Genomic DNA, 20,949 nt, shown 5'->3' with positions numbered 1-20,949 from the left:
AAGCCCATCATGCCCGCGTGCGCTATGACTATTCGGCGTGCCCTGTCCGTATATATTCGCCTCCATGATCACATATAGTTCAAGAAATCACGCGAGTTCAATTTCGTTGATTTCGTTCATGAAGGGAGGCAATATGCCCATGTCTTAGCTAGAAGTGTTGTCTATGATGATCTTGGTAGACATGTTTGGTTTGTATCTCCGCCGAATGTTGTTTGTATTTCTTATCAAGATCAATAAAGGTTTTGCTTCCCCTAAAAAAAACCCTCCATGATAATAATATCATCACAATCCACAATTCCAAAAAAAAGGACAGCAAATTTTAGTAGTATATAGGAAGAAAAGAAGGAGCAATTTTCTGCAACAATCCTTTGTACAAAAGTTACTGCGCCAATAATCACCGAGACATTCCACCTATCCGTTATACCCTACGGCTAACAAACGGCAGAGATCACATGCACTAGGCGTGTTTGGATTGAAACCTGGGTAGAAGATGTCTGACCTATAGCGTTACTGGATGCTGCCTGTGCGGTATTTGGATGCTGCCTTGGTGAGCTGTCTGTCCCAGGCATCAGCCCCCAGGAGGCGCACGAAAACAGTCGCCTGGGGTGCAGCTGCTGGTTTGCCTGGACTAATCACCCGTCTAATCACTTGTTGCCTTATTTACTGCTATTCTTTGTATTAGTTGGTACTGTGTCTAATCAGAAGTCCAGATTGCGTTTTTTTAGAAACATATTACGTTCTTCTTTTCAGTTCTCTACCAATAAACCTGCACTAGCATCGTGTATACAGTGTAATTATAAATATCTTTGTTCCTCGTACGTCTTTCCTTGTGACATTTTTTAAATAGCTAGGAAAACTATTAAATTTATTTGTAATTTCAAATATATTGTCAATTGATAAAATATGTGGATGGTTTTATTTATTTATTGTTTGTACATTCTAACAGTAACCGTGTATGTTTTAAAATGGTATTATATCTTTTATTAGCATTCTAGGTACGCAACATCTTCTACCTTACCTGGCTAGGCAGATTTCATAGAATTTATCGGCAACTTTCAGACAACACTTTTTGCCAGGCAAGTACTTGGGCCTAAGCAGAAAGTTACAGAAACCAAAGCAGACAAACAAGCTGCTCACTATTCACTAGTCACTACACACGCGCTGCCTGCCACGCACACGTTAGCCCAGCCGTGTGCCGTCATCCAGAGCTCAGAAACGGGTTCCATGTCTGCTGCGAGTGCGACGACATCACGCCGCCCTGCTGCTGCGCGTAGGCCGCCTCGGTCCAGCCCTGCAGGTGGAGCTCCGTCGTCTCCGGAGCGGCGGCGTCGCTGCCTTCTACCATGCTGCTCAGCAAGTCCCGGAAGCTCGACAGGTTACTCTTGCTGAACGGCTGCGCCGGCGCCGGCAGCAGGTGGTGCGCGTCCGCGAGGCCGGAGTCTTGGTGGTAGTAGTAGCCACCGGTCGCCGGTGTGCTGTCGAAGGACAGGTAGGCGTCGTCGGCAGGTGCCATTTGCGGCATCGGCAGGCCGATCAGCTCGCTGGACGTGGACAGTGACCCGGCCTCGTCGGGGCCTGCCGCCGGTCTTGTGGTGGTAGTTCGGCTCTTGTAGAACACCCTGCACAGGACCCAATCCTCCTGCAATTGAGTACAAAAATTCAGACAGTGAGATATACATATACTGACGGCCCTACGCGTGTGCAGCCGATTTGACAAATTCAGACTTCAGAGCATGTGAATGAGACATTGATCGGATCAAACATGGGTAGCCTCACGTGTGAACTCTCTGGAGTCTGCTAGTAAACGCACCTCGTTGCTTGATCGATCATCAGTCAGTTTGGAACTCGTACAATTGAATATACGCTGGAGTATTTTCGCAAAAAAAAAAGAATATACGCTGGAGTATGCACTAGATGTCATGTCGATGAAAACAAAGGCCAACTTGGCGTGTAAAGAACAGGCGGCACACAGGGGGTCAAAACTTTTTTCAAATGTTTTGCGCACGTACTACACCGCTGCTAATTTAGTGATGCTGATGCACCATGCGTGGGATTGAAAGAAACCACTGAACTACCTTGGAACGGATTGGCGATGTGTACCATGTTTGGAATCATTGGGCAGGACCAGGTCAGCTACAATGATTGCCAAGTGGCTCAACTAGTTTATCATATATTCACATCAGAATGTTCAGAGCAGGATCTCTTGCTAGCCTCAGCGAAAACGAAAAGATTGCATTTTTGTTGTTTGTCTGACAGAAACATGAGGTGCAGAGAGCAGCTTTGCCTGCATGAGCGACATTAACTAACATGGTAATTCAGGTGTTTTTACATGCTTTATGTTCTGACCAAGTGCGTGGTTAATACTTAACACTGCACTGCACTCAAAATCACACGAAACAGATGCAGACAGAGACGAGCGAGGGCACCCATGTAACGGGCGTGTACCTGCAGGAGAGGTGAGCCGGGGCGGTCGGCAACGGCCGGGCCGTCCACGCGGAACTCGTGCATGACCCACTCGGTCTTGGTCCCTCGGGGCGCCCTGCCCTGGTAGAACACCAGCGTCTTGCGCATCCCCACCAGCGCGCCGGCGCCGCCTCCGCGGCGGCCGGAGATGGAGATGGGGCGGTCCTTGCCCGTGGCCTTCCAGTACCCGGAGCGCGTGGCGCGGTTGGTCCGCTGCCCCGTCGCATACTTGCGGTCGTGCAGGCTGAAGAAGTACCACTCGCGCCCACCCACGCACGCCTCGTCTGGTCATGGACAAGACAACGGCGAGACTTTTTATGTTAGCTTCCTTTGTGATTTCGATCTCTCTACATATATATGATCAGAAGTTTCAAACTAGGACATATGCATCCTTGGAAAAAGGGAACCACCGGTCGTATGCGACTAGCTGGCAATGTAAAGAAATAAGAAAATGTACATAGACTTTTGCTTGGCAGTTGGCACACCATGCGGATGCAGAGATGGATGAATTATCTCCCATTTCTACATATTTATAAACTAGTTGGAAGCCTATAAACTTTATGCATCATTGGTGTCGTGGTGTAGTTGGTTATCACGTCAGTCTAACACACTGAAGGTCTCCGGTTCGAACCCGGGCGACGCCAATTATGTTTTGTCAATCTTTTTTTAAACAGATTCACCTTCTGGTACAATCTGCTTGATCCGGCCGCGCCTATTCTTTCAATGAATTTTCCTGCTTACTTAATTTTTATTTATGCAACGCTACTATTGCAACTAGCTAGTTTCCTACGGTGCCGGGCTCTTGTTGATAGGTGCAACGGTGCAAGTGTGCATGTGCAACATAGAACCATAAACCTGAAGCAAATCGATATATGGTAGCACAAGTTGGACCTGACAAGTACCTGGAAGATCCCACGGCTCGCACTTGTTGAGGTCGACGTCCACCATGGCGATGCCGCTGTACGCCGCACCGCCGCCGCCGCCTTTGCCCGAGAGCTTGCGGCAGAGGTAGTCCAGCACGAGCTCGTCGTCCCTGGGGTGGAACCGGAACCCCGGCGGCAGCCGCGCCTCCATCATGCTGATCAAGCTCATGGTGGATTTCCGATGGCGTAGGCTACTGCTACAAACACGCACGCCCTGTCGCGCTTGACGACGTACGCTTGGGAGCTGGGAGCGATAGATAGATATATATATAGAGAGAGAGAGAGGCAGAAGAACAGGGAAGAAGAAGATGGTGGCGTCTTCAGCAGTTTCAGTCTTTCAGAGCGCAGGATGGGGCTGGGTATAAATAGGGAAATCTTGGCAAGGGACCCTTTCCAAGCATGTCGCAAAGGGTTTGGCACTGTTTGATATCTGGTACTACTAGCCGAAGTCGCACGACAGGGAGACGGCGGTGTGCCCAGCGGCCATGTCCCTCGGTTAATTTTCGGCACAAAAAAAGGCCACGTCACCCATGACCATGATCCCTGTTCCAATTCCAGTACGGCTTTACATGTATGAGCCAAGCCTAGCTATGATGGCCTATGGGGGTGTGCATTGTGCTTGCATACGTACAGAGGTATCTCTCCTCCCTCCTGCAGTGTGCCGTAACGTCTGGGATACGTACGTACAGACTCATTAGACTGCGTCCTTGCGCCGTTCATGCGTCACTTGTTCAGTTGACAGTTCAGCCTAATAAGGAAAAACTACTGCGACGGACGGAACATGTGACAATACATAATAGCGCGCGTTAGCAAATAAGTCGTAGAAATCCATGGTTGCAGTTGCAGGGTGCCGGAAAGGACGACGCGTTCGATCATGTGGACGTGGACCAAAACGTTATCAGTGTCATTCATATAGCAACGGATAATTCTTGCCAGCCATCATGATTCAGAGGTAACATCACGCCCAGTCCAATTCCAAACTGTTCGTTTTCCAATCCAGCTTTCGACCACCCGTCATGTCAGATGTAAGTGTAACCGTGGCCGTCGAAGTGGCAGGGAGCCCGTGCGAACGCCGCCATGTGGCGGCGGCCACCGCCGCTGGATCAGCGATCCACGCCACCGGGAGACGTGGAAGTCGTGCTCCAGCGCCGGCATCCCTGTCCTGCTGTACTCTTTGCATTGCATCTTGCTTCTTGCCCTGATGGTTACAGGGCAGGAGAGACGCGTCTCTTTTCGACGACCGGCTGCGCACGACGGCACGAGATGATTGATTGCTCAGCCAAGGGATCAAGCGATGATGCTCATCTCTTGCTACAGGCGGTCACAGGCGCAGAGCTCCTATCTTATCTTGCATGCTTCCGCCACGCTGCCCCCAAGGCTCCATCTCTCCAAGAGCCAAGAGGTTATTAAACTGATGACTCACTGACGCGTTCACGATGACAAGCATACGCCGTGGCAAATTGCTGGCTGTATAGCTCATCATCAAGTTAGGCATGGAATGATGCGTGGTCGGTTTGGCCTATCCATTGTTTTTCCCAGGAGGGAAATCGATATTCGATGGGGGCAAAAGTTCTGGCCTTCTAGGAACTCGCTCCTCATGGAACATCAGATCGTCGACGGAGATGTCTCGATCGATTAGAATAGGAGCTTCCTCAAGCAGAGAATTATTCCAAATCTGCCCAACTAACACTGTCTTCTGACAGCGCCGAGATGTCGTCGATGATGTCTGCACATCCGCATGTTTCAGGGGCATCAGCCGATGTCGATGTTCTCTACCAATCGCATCGGCCTGGAGAAAATCTTCACAGTTTACTGTTCTCTGACCTGCCGGACCATGTCAGTTCACTTTTACGTTCAGCAACTTCCAACTGCGGGAGGGAGTTTAATTTGAAGTGGTTTCTACTTATGGTCCAGAGGGGAAATGTTTTAAAATGCCATTGAAAAGGAGAGGAACAGTTATTATTCAAATGATATCGATGGCAATGATGTGTGCAAATCGCAAATGCGGTCGACGAGAGAATTCCAAAACGGATTTATGCTTAATATATTTAATCAGCTTTTGGTTGTTTCTGAAGATTTCAAATGCTACGTTTTCAGAGGTCTGGAATCCGGGGTAGGGCAGTTGACAAGGCCCCCTACCTTCTACTTAGTAGACAGCTGAAACTAGCAGCATCAGCAGCTACCTTTTTATTCAGTGGGAAGTGGTTAAAACCTGTAAAGTAGATTAGTAGAATGGCAACTTGTCATAGTTGATACTAGATTTGTTATCACAACTTGTTACTTAATGTATGTAACAATCATAATTCTTAAGGCTGCTCCAGGTACCACGATAACAACTTGTTATAGCTGTTACTAGATGTCTAGATCTGTTATAGCAACTTGTTACCTATATGTTTGAAAAAAAAACAGAATTAAGAAGGCTGCTTCGGCAACAAATATACAAAGATGCTATTGTGAGGAGGGCAGCAATAATCCATCTCACTGAAGCTGAAGTTTGAACGCAAAAGCCTGAAAATTAGACCTTTGGGAAAGTCTAAACCCCCAATCAAATCAACAGCGGCTTTCGCCATCGGATTCGGTAGCGCACACACGGGCGGAGCAGACTTATCCTGCGAAAAAAATCAAACAAGAACATGTGGAAAATCGCATGTACCGTACTTGGTCTCGTCACGACTTTCTGTGCTCCTGATCACCTGGTACTGATAAGCAGTTAGGTTTGTGCGGCCTCCTCTACCTTGAGAGATAGTCATGTCGGTCTTTTTCAGGGAAGGAAAACCTCTTTGAGGCTCACCAAGAAGGCCTATCCAAGTCCAATGGCACTACTCTGCCAAAGTCAAAATTCAAAGGTGCAGATGCTGCTGGAGCAGGTTTGGGTAGCACAATTGTGATAGGTACACCTGAACTGATCCATGTCATCTGTGGTGGTACCATGAACGCTGTCAAATACGTAAGCAAGATCTCTCCCTGATGCGTTTCTGGTTTTCTTCTCTGAAATGTTTGTTATGAACGACGTATAGGAATATAAAGTAAAGAATCAAGCCACAGAGGAGACACACGATTTAACGTGGAAAACCCCTCCGATGTGAAGGGGAAAAACCACGGGCACCAGCCAGCAACAATCTCACTATCTCAAGAGTTTTGGGTTACACGCCTATGGCGGCTTACAAGAGAATCAAGTCTCCACGAAACCCTAGCAAGGGTATATATACCGTACCGTACCGCGGGGGGCTCCGCCCCCCGCACCCCCCGAACACACCCAAGCCTCCGGCGACGGGCCTCCGCTTCGCTCCGTCAGAAGCTTGGCCTATATCCTGGAGTGAATTTGGAACAACTCCAACAATGTTATGACTTGAAACAGCTTCAGGAAGACCAGATATCACTGCCATCATGCGGTATCCAATCGTTGTGTAAGCTTTGACGAACGCAGTGAGGCAAGGCTCCTAGGCTTGCTTCTAGCTAGCTAGGCAGCTACTAGCATCTCCCCCCCTGGACCCTGGTTGTTTTCCATCCAAAAAAAAACCTTGTTGTTTTCCGTGGAAAACAGCAGGACGAACATGCTGCCTGAATTTCTTCATGCTGATGCTTCTTGGTGATGTATAGTTGTATACTAAGGTGCATGAAACACGATCGGCAGAATCAAGTGCGCAAGTCTCTTGTGCTGGTTTAGATGGTTGCTGCTGGAGTGCTGGACTGCCCTGTTCGCTTGGCTGATAAGCCATGGCTAAAAGTACTATTGGCTGATTTATTATGAGAGAAAAATATTGTTCGTTCACTGAAAAAGTACGGATTATAAGCTAAGCGAGCAGGAATGCCAGTCAGCCTTTTCTTTCGAGCCTCTTGTGCTCGTCTTTAATGTCTTCTCTGAAAAATTCTCAAACTCCGTGTATTTCCGTTACAAGCTTAAAGGAAATGGGGTTGCCTCGCGTTGAAAAAAAAAGTGCCCCAAGTCTGAATTTTGTGAAGCACACACGCTTCTGAAGGGGATGCAGATGGAACAAGTTTCAGTCTCCAAGATGCTGAAAACACATCAGGATTCAGAGCTGCTTCCTCCCCTTTTGCCACTTTCATTAGGACACTGGACATGGAACTGTTACTGCCCCCTTTTTCAAGTCAGTAAAGCGTGAGGCCTCGAGTCAACCTCTCCCGTGAATTTCAGATAAGACTGTGTGAGTACGAATTTAGCACATGCTGAAATAGCGTGTGACCTGATGTCCTCTGAATCCGGTCAAAATCTGCAGGTTTGGCAGCATCTGTCCAATTGTCAAATTCTCCCTGCTTGTATCGTCACACGTGCACATCCTGCCAATATTTTTGCACTTCCTGATTATCCAAACGGTCAGCTAACCTCCAGGAAGGCGAGAGGAATTCGACGAGTTGACCATCCGGATTGCTTATAAAAATGATTTGATGGAGAAGTTTTACCAATCCGTAGGTTGAAAACACTATTTCATGGCTTGGAACCTACTATTAGTATGCAGCTGTATCAATTGCTTGCCTTGTATGGAATGCCCAGCCCAGCTCTCTGGGGCAATTGAAACAATACTTGTGCTGACCGTATGCCTCAAGTTTTATAAACGTTGTGGTGCAGATGATGATGTTAGTCAGCCTGTTCGCTTGTTGGTTTCAGCCAGCCCAAACTAGCCAGCCAACAGTGTTTTTTTCTCACAATAAACCAACATCAGCCAGCCTAAACCAGCCCGGAAACCAACCAGCGAACAGGCCGAGTAACTGCGAACACCAAAATGAGGAGTGTTTGGACATGTTTGATACACATGGCTAGTTACTAGTTGGGACAAAAGGTAACAAAATTAGACATGGTTCGCTAGCTAGTTAGCTAACAACTAGATGAAGATTTGACTAAAAAATCATTCCACCTATTAGCCCTCCTATTTGGATACATTAGAGCTAATTTCGATTAATTTTTAGCTAGCTAGCAATTAGCCCATTATCAAATAGGCCCCTTTGTCTAGCCATGGGTGTTTGGTGTACGAATGATTCTCAAGAAGATGAATTCATGTACAAGCACTTGTCATTGGGGATTTGGGTGCTGCCATAATATAATAATAACACCATTATGAACTGTACCTAGCATCAAGGGAGAAATCAAGAGAAAAAAATAAATTATCACAAAAGAAACATGGTGGGCTACTGCATAGCATTGATCCATTTAGGCCCAATGGGCCAGCCGTTGGCTGTTTAACCACATGTTCACGGCCCCATAGCCACGGCTCTCGGATCGGCTCGAACACCACCCAGCTTGCGCCACCAAGGCCCAAAAGCATATTTGCCTGTGCACCTTGAGAAGCCTGATCAAAATTTTTTGTCTAAAATGTTGGGTTTGGTTTATAGCCAACGCCCGGTTCTCTTTCGGGTTTACCAAGTATTTTGATTTTGAAACTGATAGTCCAAATAAGCAACACATTTAATACCACCATCGAGCAGCAGCTGCTCATTCTGATTAAGAACTATTTGAAACGCAGAAATTTTATAAATAATATCATATCATATAAAAATTTCGGATGAACTAATTAATAATTTTAAAAAATATATAGAAACAGATAAATTTTCTAGCGTTCCAAACATGCCCAAATAGCCTAGGCAGCCCCACTGCCTCTCCCCGGTGCGATTTGGTGGTGCCAGATCGAAACGAAAGTTCCAAATCCAAATCCCAATTGCATCTTCCACCTCTCCGCTCGTATGGCTCGCCGGCGTAGACGCCCCTCCGGCCGGGGCGCTAAGGTGGCGGCGAAGCCTGCCGAAGACTCGCCGCCCGACACGGACCCGACATCCTTGTCCTCTTTCCCTTCCGGTAGATCCACCGACCCCAAATCCCCTCTCTCTGGGTTTCAACCGCACCAGGACGACGACGATGAGGCTTGGACTCAATCGGACAAGAGGGCCTTGAGGCGGAGGCTGCTGGACATCATCCACCGCTTCTACCTCGACGCCATCTCGCGGTTGCCCCCAGTCGAGTTCAGGAGGACCACCGGCCTCACGCGGGGCCTCTTTGTCGGTGGCCACTGCTTCGGTCCACTCCACCCCGTCCACAACATCGTCGTCAACTCCATCTGGTACGCCGCCGCCTTTCCCGTCCGACGGCCCGCCGGCAGCGACGTCGAAGATGAGGCCAACGCACTGCTCAGCACCGACGGCATCGCCCGTATCTGCCACCGCTCTCTCGACGGGCTAGTGGCCGCCCTCCGCCACCTGTGCCCCTCCCTCTCCAACGGTGATGCTCTGTGGCGGCTCTTCTCCACTAGCGCTGACCTCACCACTGCCGTCGCACTGGCAAACGGGGTCAGCAAATCAAGCGCGCTGCGTGTCGTCGCGTCTCAGGGCCATGCCGCTTTTCATCTGGCTGCACTGGTTGCGCAACACCCCGATCCCACAGCCTTTGCTCACTTCGCATCATCAGCGTTACCTTCTATCAATGGGCAACACAACATAGTTCAGCTCTTGATCATGAAACATATGCTCGCATCTCGGCACATCAACTACCTCTCTAAAGTGCTGGTGCCGTCATCACCACATGAACCTTCTGTGCCACCTCTCATGCTTAGCACACAAGTCCTTGACTGCATTGCATCTCAGAAGCAGCAATTCAAGGGCATAGGAAAACAAGTGGTCAATGTTGTCAACATGGCACTGCAAGAATACACTCAACGGTCTGGTGAACAGCTGAAGCTTCATTCTGTGTGTGGTGCTAGTCTGCTAAAGGAGGAGGGACTAGAGAACTGTTACCACATCAATTTCCTGGCATACCACGAGGGCTCTGGTTCTGCAGTAGCCGCCCCTGTGCTCTTCTTCACTGAGGCAATTATTCCTTCTTGTGATGAGACTGATATCCGCCTATGTGTGCCAGTTGATCCGGTCACAGACATTGGTATGCCCCTCCTCTGTGAAGCAGTTCAATTTTTGATTCGAGTGTACATGAATGAAACACGCTATTGAATCTGTATGAAGCATGGCTGGCAACTATCAGCATGAACTTGATTTATTTATATTCTTCTTTTAGTTACTGTTATGCCCGAATAAGTATTCATTATCCTTACCAGAGTTGATAGCAACCATTCAGATAGGAGAACTGCCACATAACTATGCAATGCTCCATCTGGGGCTTCTTTATTGTCAGTTTTGTCACCATTATGCAATTTCGGTCATCACATTATTTGGATGATAGTTTCTGTACAAGTTTCTCCCTTATTGTTTTTGCATAGGGATAAATATGATTCTTGGTGTTTCTCTGCTGCCTTAAACATTTGGTGTTCCTTTTATTGTACATACCCATATCACTACTTCATATATGCCCGTTCCAGTCATAATGTTTTGGAGAACACACATTCTCCAAAACCTAGCATTGACCAATAATTCTTTTGGAATACATCTGTAAAAAAGAGACACTATGAAAACTATTTTGAGGACTTAAGTACACGTAACGTTTTGTGCTAGACATTTAATTTTCTAGAGTTTTGACTGGACATTGTCTAAAGCGTCCCTGGTGCTGCATGGTAGTGTGCCCACCTCCCTGTTGAAACTGCGCAGATGGGTCTGCGGCCGACAAAGAAGCGTGCGCGTGTGAGGTTCCTGCCTGTTCCGATTTCGGTGGGCCCCTTCTTTAAGACTGAAGTCAAGGGGACGTCTCTCCCCTTGGTCAAGTCTTTTTTTCATTGTGTAAAGCGTCAAGTATTTGTGACTGCCTGACTGGGTGACAGTTTATATTATTATTTATTGGGTATGCCTTATTCAAGTTTTTACTTTCAAGGAGCATTTGCTGTTGGTACAAAAATTGATGTTATTGGTCCTCTTTAGCTGAAATCTCAATTAGCCATGGTGCGTCTATTTTACAGATGAAGTATCCTTTCTTTGTCCAGAGTGTCCACAGTGAAGTGCTTCTTCTTGCTTTACCGAACAACCGAAACCTTGTCTGGTCCAAGTATTCACTCACCAATTAGCATATTTTCTGGTGTGTTCCATATTTCAGGCTTGATTTGAAGCAGCTGAGTTAGATGCTCTGCTGTCAACTGATTGACTCGTTCCACTAGTAGCTTCCAGTACCATCATTTTCCATCTACAAATAATTCCCTTGAATATGATATATACTTCCCCTGTCCTCATTTGAATTATGCCACATTGCAAGCTCTCCTAAATGTTGCCTTACGATATTAGTATACCCTTCCTTAGGCCCTTCAGTTTTGTGTACCTGTAGAATTGATTTGATTATGAACTTGTTGATAGTTCACATGGCTACTTGATTGTTTATCAGATTCTGATATCATCCTTCATTTAATTGCTTTGACATATTCATATCAGCAACACACTTTATCCTTATCTATGTGCAAATATGGTTCGATGATACTCCCTCTTTTTCAAATTGTAAATCATTTTGACTTTTCTAGGTGCATAGTTTTTCCTACGAACCTAAGATATATGCTATTTCTAGATGCATCATAAAATCTATCTATGTATAAAAAAAGCCAAAACGACTTACAATTTGGTCTTTCCTGCTTTAGTCCATGCCTGAGAAGTTGTAACCAAATAACAGTCACTGACCTTTCTTGAAAATTCTTTCTTAGGCCGCTGCTTTGCTTGTGAGAGCAACAGGAAGAAGGTTGTTCACCCCTTTTATGATGAATACCTTGGTGGCCGTGAATTTCAAGAGGATGAAGTCGACTATGGCAATGATTTTCCAAGTCCCTTGGATGCGGACTATATCTTTTTTGATGCTGATAGAGACAGGGCTTTTGCAAATTACTTGTGGAGGAAGAGCACGGGTCATTGATGTTGGCTGTCAGGAGTGGTGTCGTGCTGTTAATCTTTGGACCCGGAAGACAAACCATAGGGACTGGTTGGGTGTCTTTGTGGCAGCAACTAAGCAAGTGCGATGGTACACCTACTGTGTTGTTTTTCAAAATAGCATAGAACACTGCAGCTACCGTGGTGCTTATCTCTCTGGTTATTATGACTAGGATGATTATGCAGACTATTTCTCCGATCATGTATAGTAGTGTTTGGTTCTGCGGCCAGTTTTCTGTTACCCTTGTTTTGGGCCCACTTATCGTAAACAAACTTGCTTTCCTAGCATGAGGTTGGTACGGACATGGAAATGTTCTGTTCCTTGTGATATTCGAATGAGACATTAATAGCACATTCGGCTATTCTTATATTGTGGCAAAACTGAAGCATTCCTCTCGTGATGATCATTTTTCTGACCCTATTTGTAAAAATCCTTTTCTCGTTTTTTTCTTAAATAAACGACGACACCAGTTTGTCTTGTAATGTTCAGTTATCCTGGAATTGGTATTGTGAGATTTTAGATGCACGTCAAGTAATTTGACTGTTGGAGCAATAGTGACTAGTGACTGGCTGCTTTGGCTAGAACTAGAAAGGCAGGTTGTCTGGCACTTGACTTTCTTGTGCAGTTCCAGTGTGCCATCTCATAGAAATTCGTGGGACGGTTGGTTTCGTGGATTTTATCAATTTCATATCTTCTGCATACTCGGCTAGAAACTATTGATTCAATGGATATCTTGGTCGATCTGATCGTCACATAATAACTTTTTTTATTTATTGATATTCCTTTTCTTTTCAAATAAGTTGATCATAATAACTCGTAAGTATGTCTATGTTTAAATGATCAAATAATATCATATTTAAAAGTAAAAATAAAATTAAACTAAAATTATGGTTTACTTGCAAACTTATTCAATTCGATATATCGCTAATAACCTTAACACACTACCATAATGCTTTTTAATCTTATTATATCTCATCTTTACTACCTTTATTTCAAATTATAAATTATAAACGTGACTTTTTTAGATATTTATTATACTCAACCCGTTCCAAATTATAAATTGTTTTAGCTTTTCTAGATACATTTTTGCTATGTAGGTAGATATAGCGCATATCTAGATGCATAGAAAAAGCGATGTAGCTCGAAGAGCTAAACCGACTTATAATTTGAAACTGAGTAGTAGTTTTATTATATATGCACGTTTTTGTTTAAAAGCCAAAACGTCTTATAGCTGAACGAAGTGCATAGAAGTGGATCAATCCATGCTACTGTTTGCACATGGAGGCTATTGCCTTTGTAAAATGGCTTAATGCATAACCTCTAAAATCTAAAATTAATTTTGAAGCCAAGGCCAGGTTTTGAACCAGGATCGGATCGGACCATTCCCATTCTGGCAAGTGGCAACGATGTTTCATGTTTGGTTGCCGTCAATCTGCAACCTGCAGGGAAACAAGAAACAACAAATAATTTAGGATCTGCCTATCTCCCACTCGAGTGTTTCAGCGGCCGAGAACGCTCGATTTTTTTGTACACATCTTCTTCCTCCCCTCGTTGCCCACCGCTTGGCCGCCCTGCTTCTACCGAGCCCCTTCTAAGCCCGTCGGAGTTGGGGAAGAAGAGGGGAAGAGGCCGGAGATGGAGAGAATGAGAGGAAGAGAAATTGAGTGTTGAGAGGATGAGGAGCGCCATGCGAGATAGGAGTCAAAGCCCTACGGTAGGCTACTGTCCGCCAGCCACCGGTGTCGTTGCAACATGTGCAACCCGATTTACTTTTGAAACATACAGATGAAACTTTGCAACATACGTCTGTAGACAGATGAGATACTTGAAACATGTGTATGACTTGCAAAATATCTGAAAACAAATGAAAAACTATTGCAAAAAATATGCAACATCTAGACAAAACACTTGTAACATATGTGCGAAACATAAACACACTTGCAACATATGTCTGAAAAAACAGATAAAACATTTGAAACATACACTTACAACTTACGTGTATAGCTAATGCAACATGTACAACATCCCAATGTAATTTTGCAACATAAACTTACAACATGCGCTTTCAGCGCAATGTCACCCTGTAGCTTGGAGGAATGGAGGCTCGTGGTTGTGGAGCTAGCCGGTGCGACAGCGATGCAGGCAACTCGCCAGCGGGATGGCATCACGCCAAGCTCCTCCATCGGCCACGGAACTGCGGCGTCGGTAGCACCTCGGCAGCGCCTCGACGTGGTGGGGGATGAGGCACGCTGCATAGCGGTGGGGGATGGGCACTGTTGGGAGTATGCCCTAGAGATAATCATAGAGATGATTATATTGCCTTGTATCCATGATATATTATGAGTTCATTGAATTTCCATTAAAGACAACCTGTATCGATTAGCAATTATGTGAATTGTTTGTGAAACTCTTTTACTTGTATGGTTATTCTAATGTTGTCCCTGGTTAGAGTTCGTGTGAAGACACACATGAATAATGGATCAGCACATTATTAGTTGATGACTATGTTTCACAAGTCATAGACATGGAGATGTCAAACTAATAATGTGGGCACATGTATGACATGGGGCTAGACTGACCCAACGTGAGATGTTGTTATTATCTCTATTCACATCATGTACGTTATGTCCTTAGACCTGAGATTGTTGTATATATTCAAGATGTAAAATGACCTACTCAGGGACTATCAAACGCTACTCCGTAATAGGATAGTTGTAAAGGTGGTTTTCGGGTTTGTCGAAAAACATGCTATGAGACATAGACAATCAAGATAGAATTTGCCCCTCTCTATATATGAGAGAGATATCACTGGATCACTCTAAAGATTAGATCAAGAAATGCATGGCCGTGCTTGGGTTAAGTGTTAACCTATGAGTTGGACCAAATATCATGAGGCAAAGGGAATAACAAGTATGTGGTTTTGTGGTGGTTCATCTGATATGATCTTTGCGTACACATAGGAGTTGACATGCCTTGCTAGAGGCCGCTATCAACTAATGGCCGAGTAGGAGTACTCGGGCCATGTCTATGTGTGCGTGAACCCATAGGGTCGCACACTTAAGGGGTTGGAAGACTAATTCGGATTGGATCCAAATTAGACAAGGCTTAGGGTTACTAATGGGCCTCGAACTCGGGAGCTCATTAGGGATGCCTATAAATATGTGGGGTGGGCAACAGGGCTAAGCAATCCACACCTTTTGGCAGCCGTCGCCGCCCATCCTACGCCCACGCCTGCTGCTCCTCGTGGACCTAGCAGTCCAGAGGTGCAATGCTTCCTCCCTGTACGTGTGGATACCTCGGAGGTGCTGCATCTGGAGCACAAGGACGAACCACACAAAAGGGACAGACGGACGGACGACCTCGCAACTGCACGGCACTGCTACGACACGTTCGACTACATCGAGTCACTTCCGCTGCACCTGCGCGTCTAGTGGTAATCCCGTGATCTATAACTAGCAATAGATCCTGGTTTATGAGGTCAAAATTTTTGTTTTCCGACTAGCGTAGCATCCTCATAACCCTACAGTGGTATCAAAGCCGTTACTACGTTGTTATAGGTTTGGATGAGTGCGTATGGAGATATGTGCGGTTGTAGATGAGTCTTTGATCATGGTTCGTGATTTTACCGTGTTGGTCTTGTAACGATCTACTCGTACCGGTCGGAATTCCGCCATTCGAGTTAAGTGATACATGTAAATCCAGTCATGGCAAGATGGAGATCAATCAGATTGATCGAATCGAACCTAGGTCAAGTGCCGAGCGCATGTGATGTGCAGCGGTGATAGATTGGATCTACTGCCGGGCGCCGGGGTGCAAGAAAAAAGTGTTGTTCGATAAAACAGCCATAACTTTTGCATACGACCTCGGATTGAGACAAATTCTATATGAAAATTATAGAGAGAAAAAAATTACATCCGATTCTCACCGCAATAGGCGGTTTCACTGAAATTAGATTTGTGAAAAGCGGCCGGGAAGATGGTGTTTTCGGCATTTTAAGATTAGACGTCGGAATCGGTTAACTCTATTTTGCAGGAATTTGTGACTGGTATAGTCCTTACGTGTATGTGATGCATGTTTGTAATTAATTCATGGCTTGCATGTCGTGAGTATGACAATATGGTTGGAGCCACTAAGATATTGTCAAATTGATGTAATGGCCTGCGTGCCAAACTGTGATGATTCTATCCACGACTATGTAATCTTCTTCACTGCCTTGTGTTAGTGATAGCTAGTCTTGGTGGACTCATCACTGAAGGATGACATACATGGATCATGGAGATGGAGATCATCATGAGGAACAGTTCGATGGAGATGGAGATCCCCAAAGGAACAATGGGCTATACCTTGTCACATCTGTGTTAATGCCGTTCTTACTATGTTCTACTTTCACGTGCGATAATGTTTTTGTCTACATGCGATGGTGAAGTAGAACGATCCCTCGACAATGTTTAAGTTAAAATGCTTCCCCAAACCTTGCACTGTCATGTGTCTTGTACAATCGGTGGTGGGTCTATGAAATTAGGGTGCCACTGATTTTCCTTGACTAGACAGGTTCGTATCGGATACTTACAGCAGAAGGGTTGGTTACTTGGACAAGGTCATCCTAACAGTTAGGGACCTTGGAGCATGAGTAGTTGGGCACCAAAGCATAGAGATGCTACCCAACAACAAGAGTCATATGTGATATGATTAGCAAAGAGTTGCTTACCAATCTACCATGTCTTCTAGCGGTGATGCTAAAGCTCACTAGTAGACTTGTTAGTTGTGGGTCTTGAATCACTAAGTTTCAAGAGAGGGATATTGATTTTAGTGGGAGTAGATTCTATTAAAGGTTTAATATTGTTTACTCTATCTTGGATACATTGTCTTAGTATTTTGCATTACTTTTGTTGTAGATAAATGGCACCTAGCAATCAACCATTTACTTTGCGTTCAATTCTTGAGAAAGATAAGTTGAATGGAACAAACTATGCGAATTGGATCCGCAACCTGAGATTTGTTCTCAGGGCTGAGAAAAAGGAAGAAATTCTAGACACCCCATTACCAGATGAGCCTGCTGATAATGCACCTGCTGCAGAGAAAAACGCTTACAAGAAAGCATGTGATGCTGATCTTGAAGTGAGTTACCTTATGCTTGCTTGTATGGAACCAGATCTGCAGTTACAGTTTGACAATAACCATGCAGCACACGATATGATCGTGGCGCTCAATGATATGTTCTAGACACAAGCTAGGACTGAAAGGTTCAATGTCTCAAAGGCTTTTGCTGAAACCAAGCTAGCAGAGGGCGCAACGGTTGGGCCACATGTGATCAAAATGGTTGGTTACACTCAGAGGTTGGAGAAGCTAGGCTTCCCAATTGGCCCTGAATTAGCTACTGATTTTATTCTCGCGTCTCTTCCGCCCAGCTATGGAAATTTCATCACGAACTACCATATGCATGGGGCGGAGAAGGGCTTGAATAAATTATGTGGCATGCTTAAAATAGCAGAGGCTGATATCAAGAAAGGTGCTGGCAGTAGCCATGTGATGGCGGTCCAAAACAAGCCTAAGTTTAAGAAGAAAGGCAATTCTTGGAAGAAGAAAAAGGGCAAGGCTAAAGATGAGATCTCTAAGCCAAACCCACCTGCGCCCAAGGCTGGACCACCTGCTGATGCTGAGTGCTTTCATTGTCATGGGAAAGGTCACTAGAAGAGGAACTGCAAGCTGTACCTGGAATCCATAAAGGATTGCGGCAGTAATGGTACTCCCATAACCTGTACACTTGTTGTTTATATTACGGACATTTTCCTTGCTAATTCTTATATTAATTCTTGGGTATTTGATACTGGATCGGTTGCTCATATTTGTAATACGATGCAGGGAATGATAAGAAGTAGAAGCATGGAAAAGGGAGAAGTTGATTTCCGCGTGGGCAATAATGCAAGAGTTGCTGCGTTGAACGTCGGGACGATGCAACTCCACCTTCCATCAGGATTTGTTATGGAGTTGAATAATTGTTATTTTGTTCCTAGTTTAAGTCAAAACATTGTGTCACCTTCATGTTTGATGAAGGATGGTTATTCATTTGCGAGTAAAGACAATGGTTGTGTGATCTCTAAAAATGACATGTTTGTGGCTTCTACATCCATTGTGAATGGGTTATTTATTTTAAATCTTGAAGATGCTCATGTCTATAATATAAGTGCTAAAAGGCCTTGGCTTAATGAGTTAAGTTCTACCTATATGTGGCATTGTCGTTTAGGTCATATAAGTGAGAATCGCATGAAGAGGCTCTATTCTGATGGGCTTTTAACTTCGTTTGATTTTGAATCATACGAGACATGTGAGGCTTGCCTGCTGGGCAAGATGACCAAGACGCCTTTCATAGGTTTTCCTGAGAGGGCGGTAGACTTGCTGGAACTCATACATACTGATGTGTGCGGACCAATGAGTACGACAGCAAGAGGTGGATTCCAATACTTCATAACCTTCACTGATGACTTTAGTAGATATGGCTATGTCTACTTAATGAAACATAAGTCTGAGACATTTGAAAAGTTCAAGGAGTTTCAGAGTGAAGTAGAGAATCAACATGGCAAGAAAATTAAGGCTTTGCGATCTGATTGTGGAGGTGAATATTTGAGCCACGAGTTTAGCAATCATCCAAAAAGTTGCGGAATTGTTCCACAGCTTACGCCACCTGGAACACCTCAGAGAAATGGCGTGTCTGAGTGATGTAATCGGACTTTGTTGGATATGGTTTGGTCTATGATGAGCCAGTCAGACCTACCGTTATCATTTTGGGGATACGCTCTAGAAACAACCACTTTCACATTGAATAGGGTACCATCTAAGTCAGTAGTTAAGACACCACATGAGATGTGGACTGGTAAGAGTCCTAGTTTGTCTTTTTTGAAAATTTGGGGTTGTGAAGTTTATGTCAAATGACTTATGATAGATAAACTAACACCCAAATTAGACAAATGATTTTTGGTGGGATATCCAAAGGAAACTTTAGGGTATTACTTCTACAACCGATCAAAGGGCAAAGTGTTTGTTGCTCAGAACGGTGTTTTCTTAGAGAAAGAGTTTCTCAAAAGAGAGAAAAGTGGACAGAAGGTGTATCTTGAAGAAGTTCAAGATGAGCCAGTTGGGAAGGACTCTACGAGTGATGCTAATGTAGCAGAATAAGTTGAGATACCTGTGGCAATAGAAACACTGCCACAACCACGAAGGTCAGCAAGAATCCATGAGTTGCATGAGGATTTGTTATTGTTAGACGATGACAAACCTGTGACTTATGCGGAAGCAATGATTGACCTAGATTCCGAGAAATGGCAAAGTGCCATGAGATCCGAGATAGATTCCATGGGAAACAATCAAGTTTGGAACTTGGTTGACCTACCTGATGGGGTTAGACCCATAGAGTGCAAATGGATCTATAAAAAGAAAAAGGATATGGATGGAAATGTTCACATCTATAAAGCTTGACTTGTTGCAAAGGGTTTTAGGCAAGTTCAAGGAATTGACTACGATGAGACTTTCTCGCTGGTAGCGATGCTTAAATCTATCCGGATCATTCTAGCAATAGCTGCTTATTTCTATTATGAGATATGGCAGATGGATGTTAAAACAGCCATTCTAAATGAAAATTTGGATGAGGACGTGTATATGATACAGCTCGAAGGTTTTGTTGATCCAAACAATGCTGGAAAATTTTGCAAGCTTTAGAAATCCATTTATGGGTTAAAGCAAGCATCTCGGAGTTGGAACATTCATTTTGATGAAGTGGTCAAAGGGTTTGGCTTCCGTCAAAATGAAGAAGAACCTTGTGTTTACAAGAAGGAAAGTGGGAGCGCTGTTGTATTTCTGATCTTGTATGTGGATGACATATTATTGATTGGGAATGACATTCCTATGTTGCAATCCGTAAAGACTTTACTGAATAATAATTTTTCTATGAAGGATTTAGGAGAAGCAGCATACATTTTGGGCATCAAGATCTATAGAGATAGATCAAAGAGGCTTATAGGATTAAGCCAAGATACGTACATTGACAAGGTGTTGAAACAATTCAACATGGAATAGTCCAAGAAAGGGTTCTTGCCTATGTCACATGGTATGCGCTTTAGCGATAAACAGTGTCCTTCGATAGTTGATGAGCGGAAGCGCATGAGTAAGGTTCCATATGCCTCGGCAGTTGGTTCCATCATGTACGTCATGATATGTACTCGCCCAGATGTCTCATATGCTCTAAGTGTTGCGAGCATGTACCAAGCTGATCCAGGAGAGAGTCACTGGACACTTGTTAAAAACATTCTTAAGTACTTGAGAAGGATCAAAGATGTGTTCCTAATCTATGGAGGTGAGGAGGAGCTCGTTGTAAATGGTTACACCGATGCTAGCTTCCAAACTGACACGAATGATTCATAGTCTCAATCAGGTTTTGTGTTCACAATAAATGGTGGTGCTGTAAGTTGGAAAAGTTCCAAGCAGGAGACGGTGACCGATTCTACAATAGAGGCCAAGTACATTACAGCTTCTAGAGCTGCGAAGGAAGGTGTTTGGATGAGGAGGTTCCTCATTGAACTTGGTGTGTTTCCGAATGCGTCCAGCCCATTGAATCTACATTGTGACAACAATGGGGCAATTGCACAGGCTAAGGAGCTAAGGAATCACCAAAAGAGCAAACATGTACTGCGGAAATTTCACCTCATTCGAGAGTTCGTTAGACGAGATGAGATCAAGATGTGCAAGATACACACATATTTGAATGTTGCAGATCCT

The 20,949-nt window shown here is 44.7% G+C and overlaps 2 protein-coding genes and 1 non-coding gene across 3 annotated transcripts; 2 read left to right on the top strand and 1 right to left on the bottom strand.

The window, feature by feature from the left end:
- Positions 1-956: 956 nt before the first annotated feature.
- On the bottom strand, positions 957-3,702 carry LOC136498025 (NAC domain-containing protein 21/22-like). Its single transcript, XM_066493958.1, has 3 exons — positions 3,366-3,702; positions 2,446-2,747; positions 957-1,639 (listed from the first exon to the last, which is right to left on the bottom strand). The coding sequence occupies exons 1-3, from the start codon at positions 3,553-3,555 to the stop codon at positions 1,199-1,201; spliced, it is 933 nt and encodes a 310-aa protein (XP_066350055.1). The 5' UTR covers positions 3,556-3,702; the 3' UTR covers positions 957-1,198.
- Positions 3,034-3,107, top strand: TRNAV-AAC (transfer RNA valine (anticodon AAC)). Its single transcript has one exon. It is a non-coding gene; the product is annotated as a tRNA-Val (tRNA).
- A 5,292-nt stretch (positions 3,703-8,994) lies between the features above and the next one.
- On the top strand, positions 8,995-12,573 carry LOC136496951 (uncharacterized). The gene is made up of 2 exons (XM_066492730.1): positions 8,995-10,269; positions 11,960-12,573. The coding sequence occupies exons 1-2, from the start codon at positions 9,084-9,086 to the stop codon at positions 12,163-12,165; spliced, it is 1,392 nt and encodes a 463-aa protein (XP_066348827.1). The 5' UTR covers positions 8,995-9,083; the 3' UTR covers positions 12,166-12,573.
- The last annotated feature ends 8,376 nt before the right edge of the window (positions 12,574-20,949 follow it).

The sequence above is a fragment of the Miscanthus floridulus genome, chromosome 12 (assembly GCF_019320115.1).
Source record: "Miscanthus floridulus cultivar M001 chromosome 12, ASM1932011v1, whole genome shotgun sequence".
Taxonomy (NCBI): Eukaryota; Viridiplantae; Streptophyta; class Magnoliopsida; order Poales; family Poaceae; genus Miscanthus; species Miscanthus floridulus.
The sequence above is the reverse complement of the archived record's forward strand: the minus strand, read 5'-3'. Positions and strand labels throughout refer to the sequence as shown.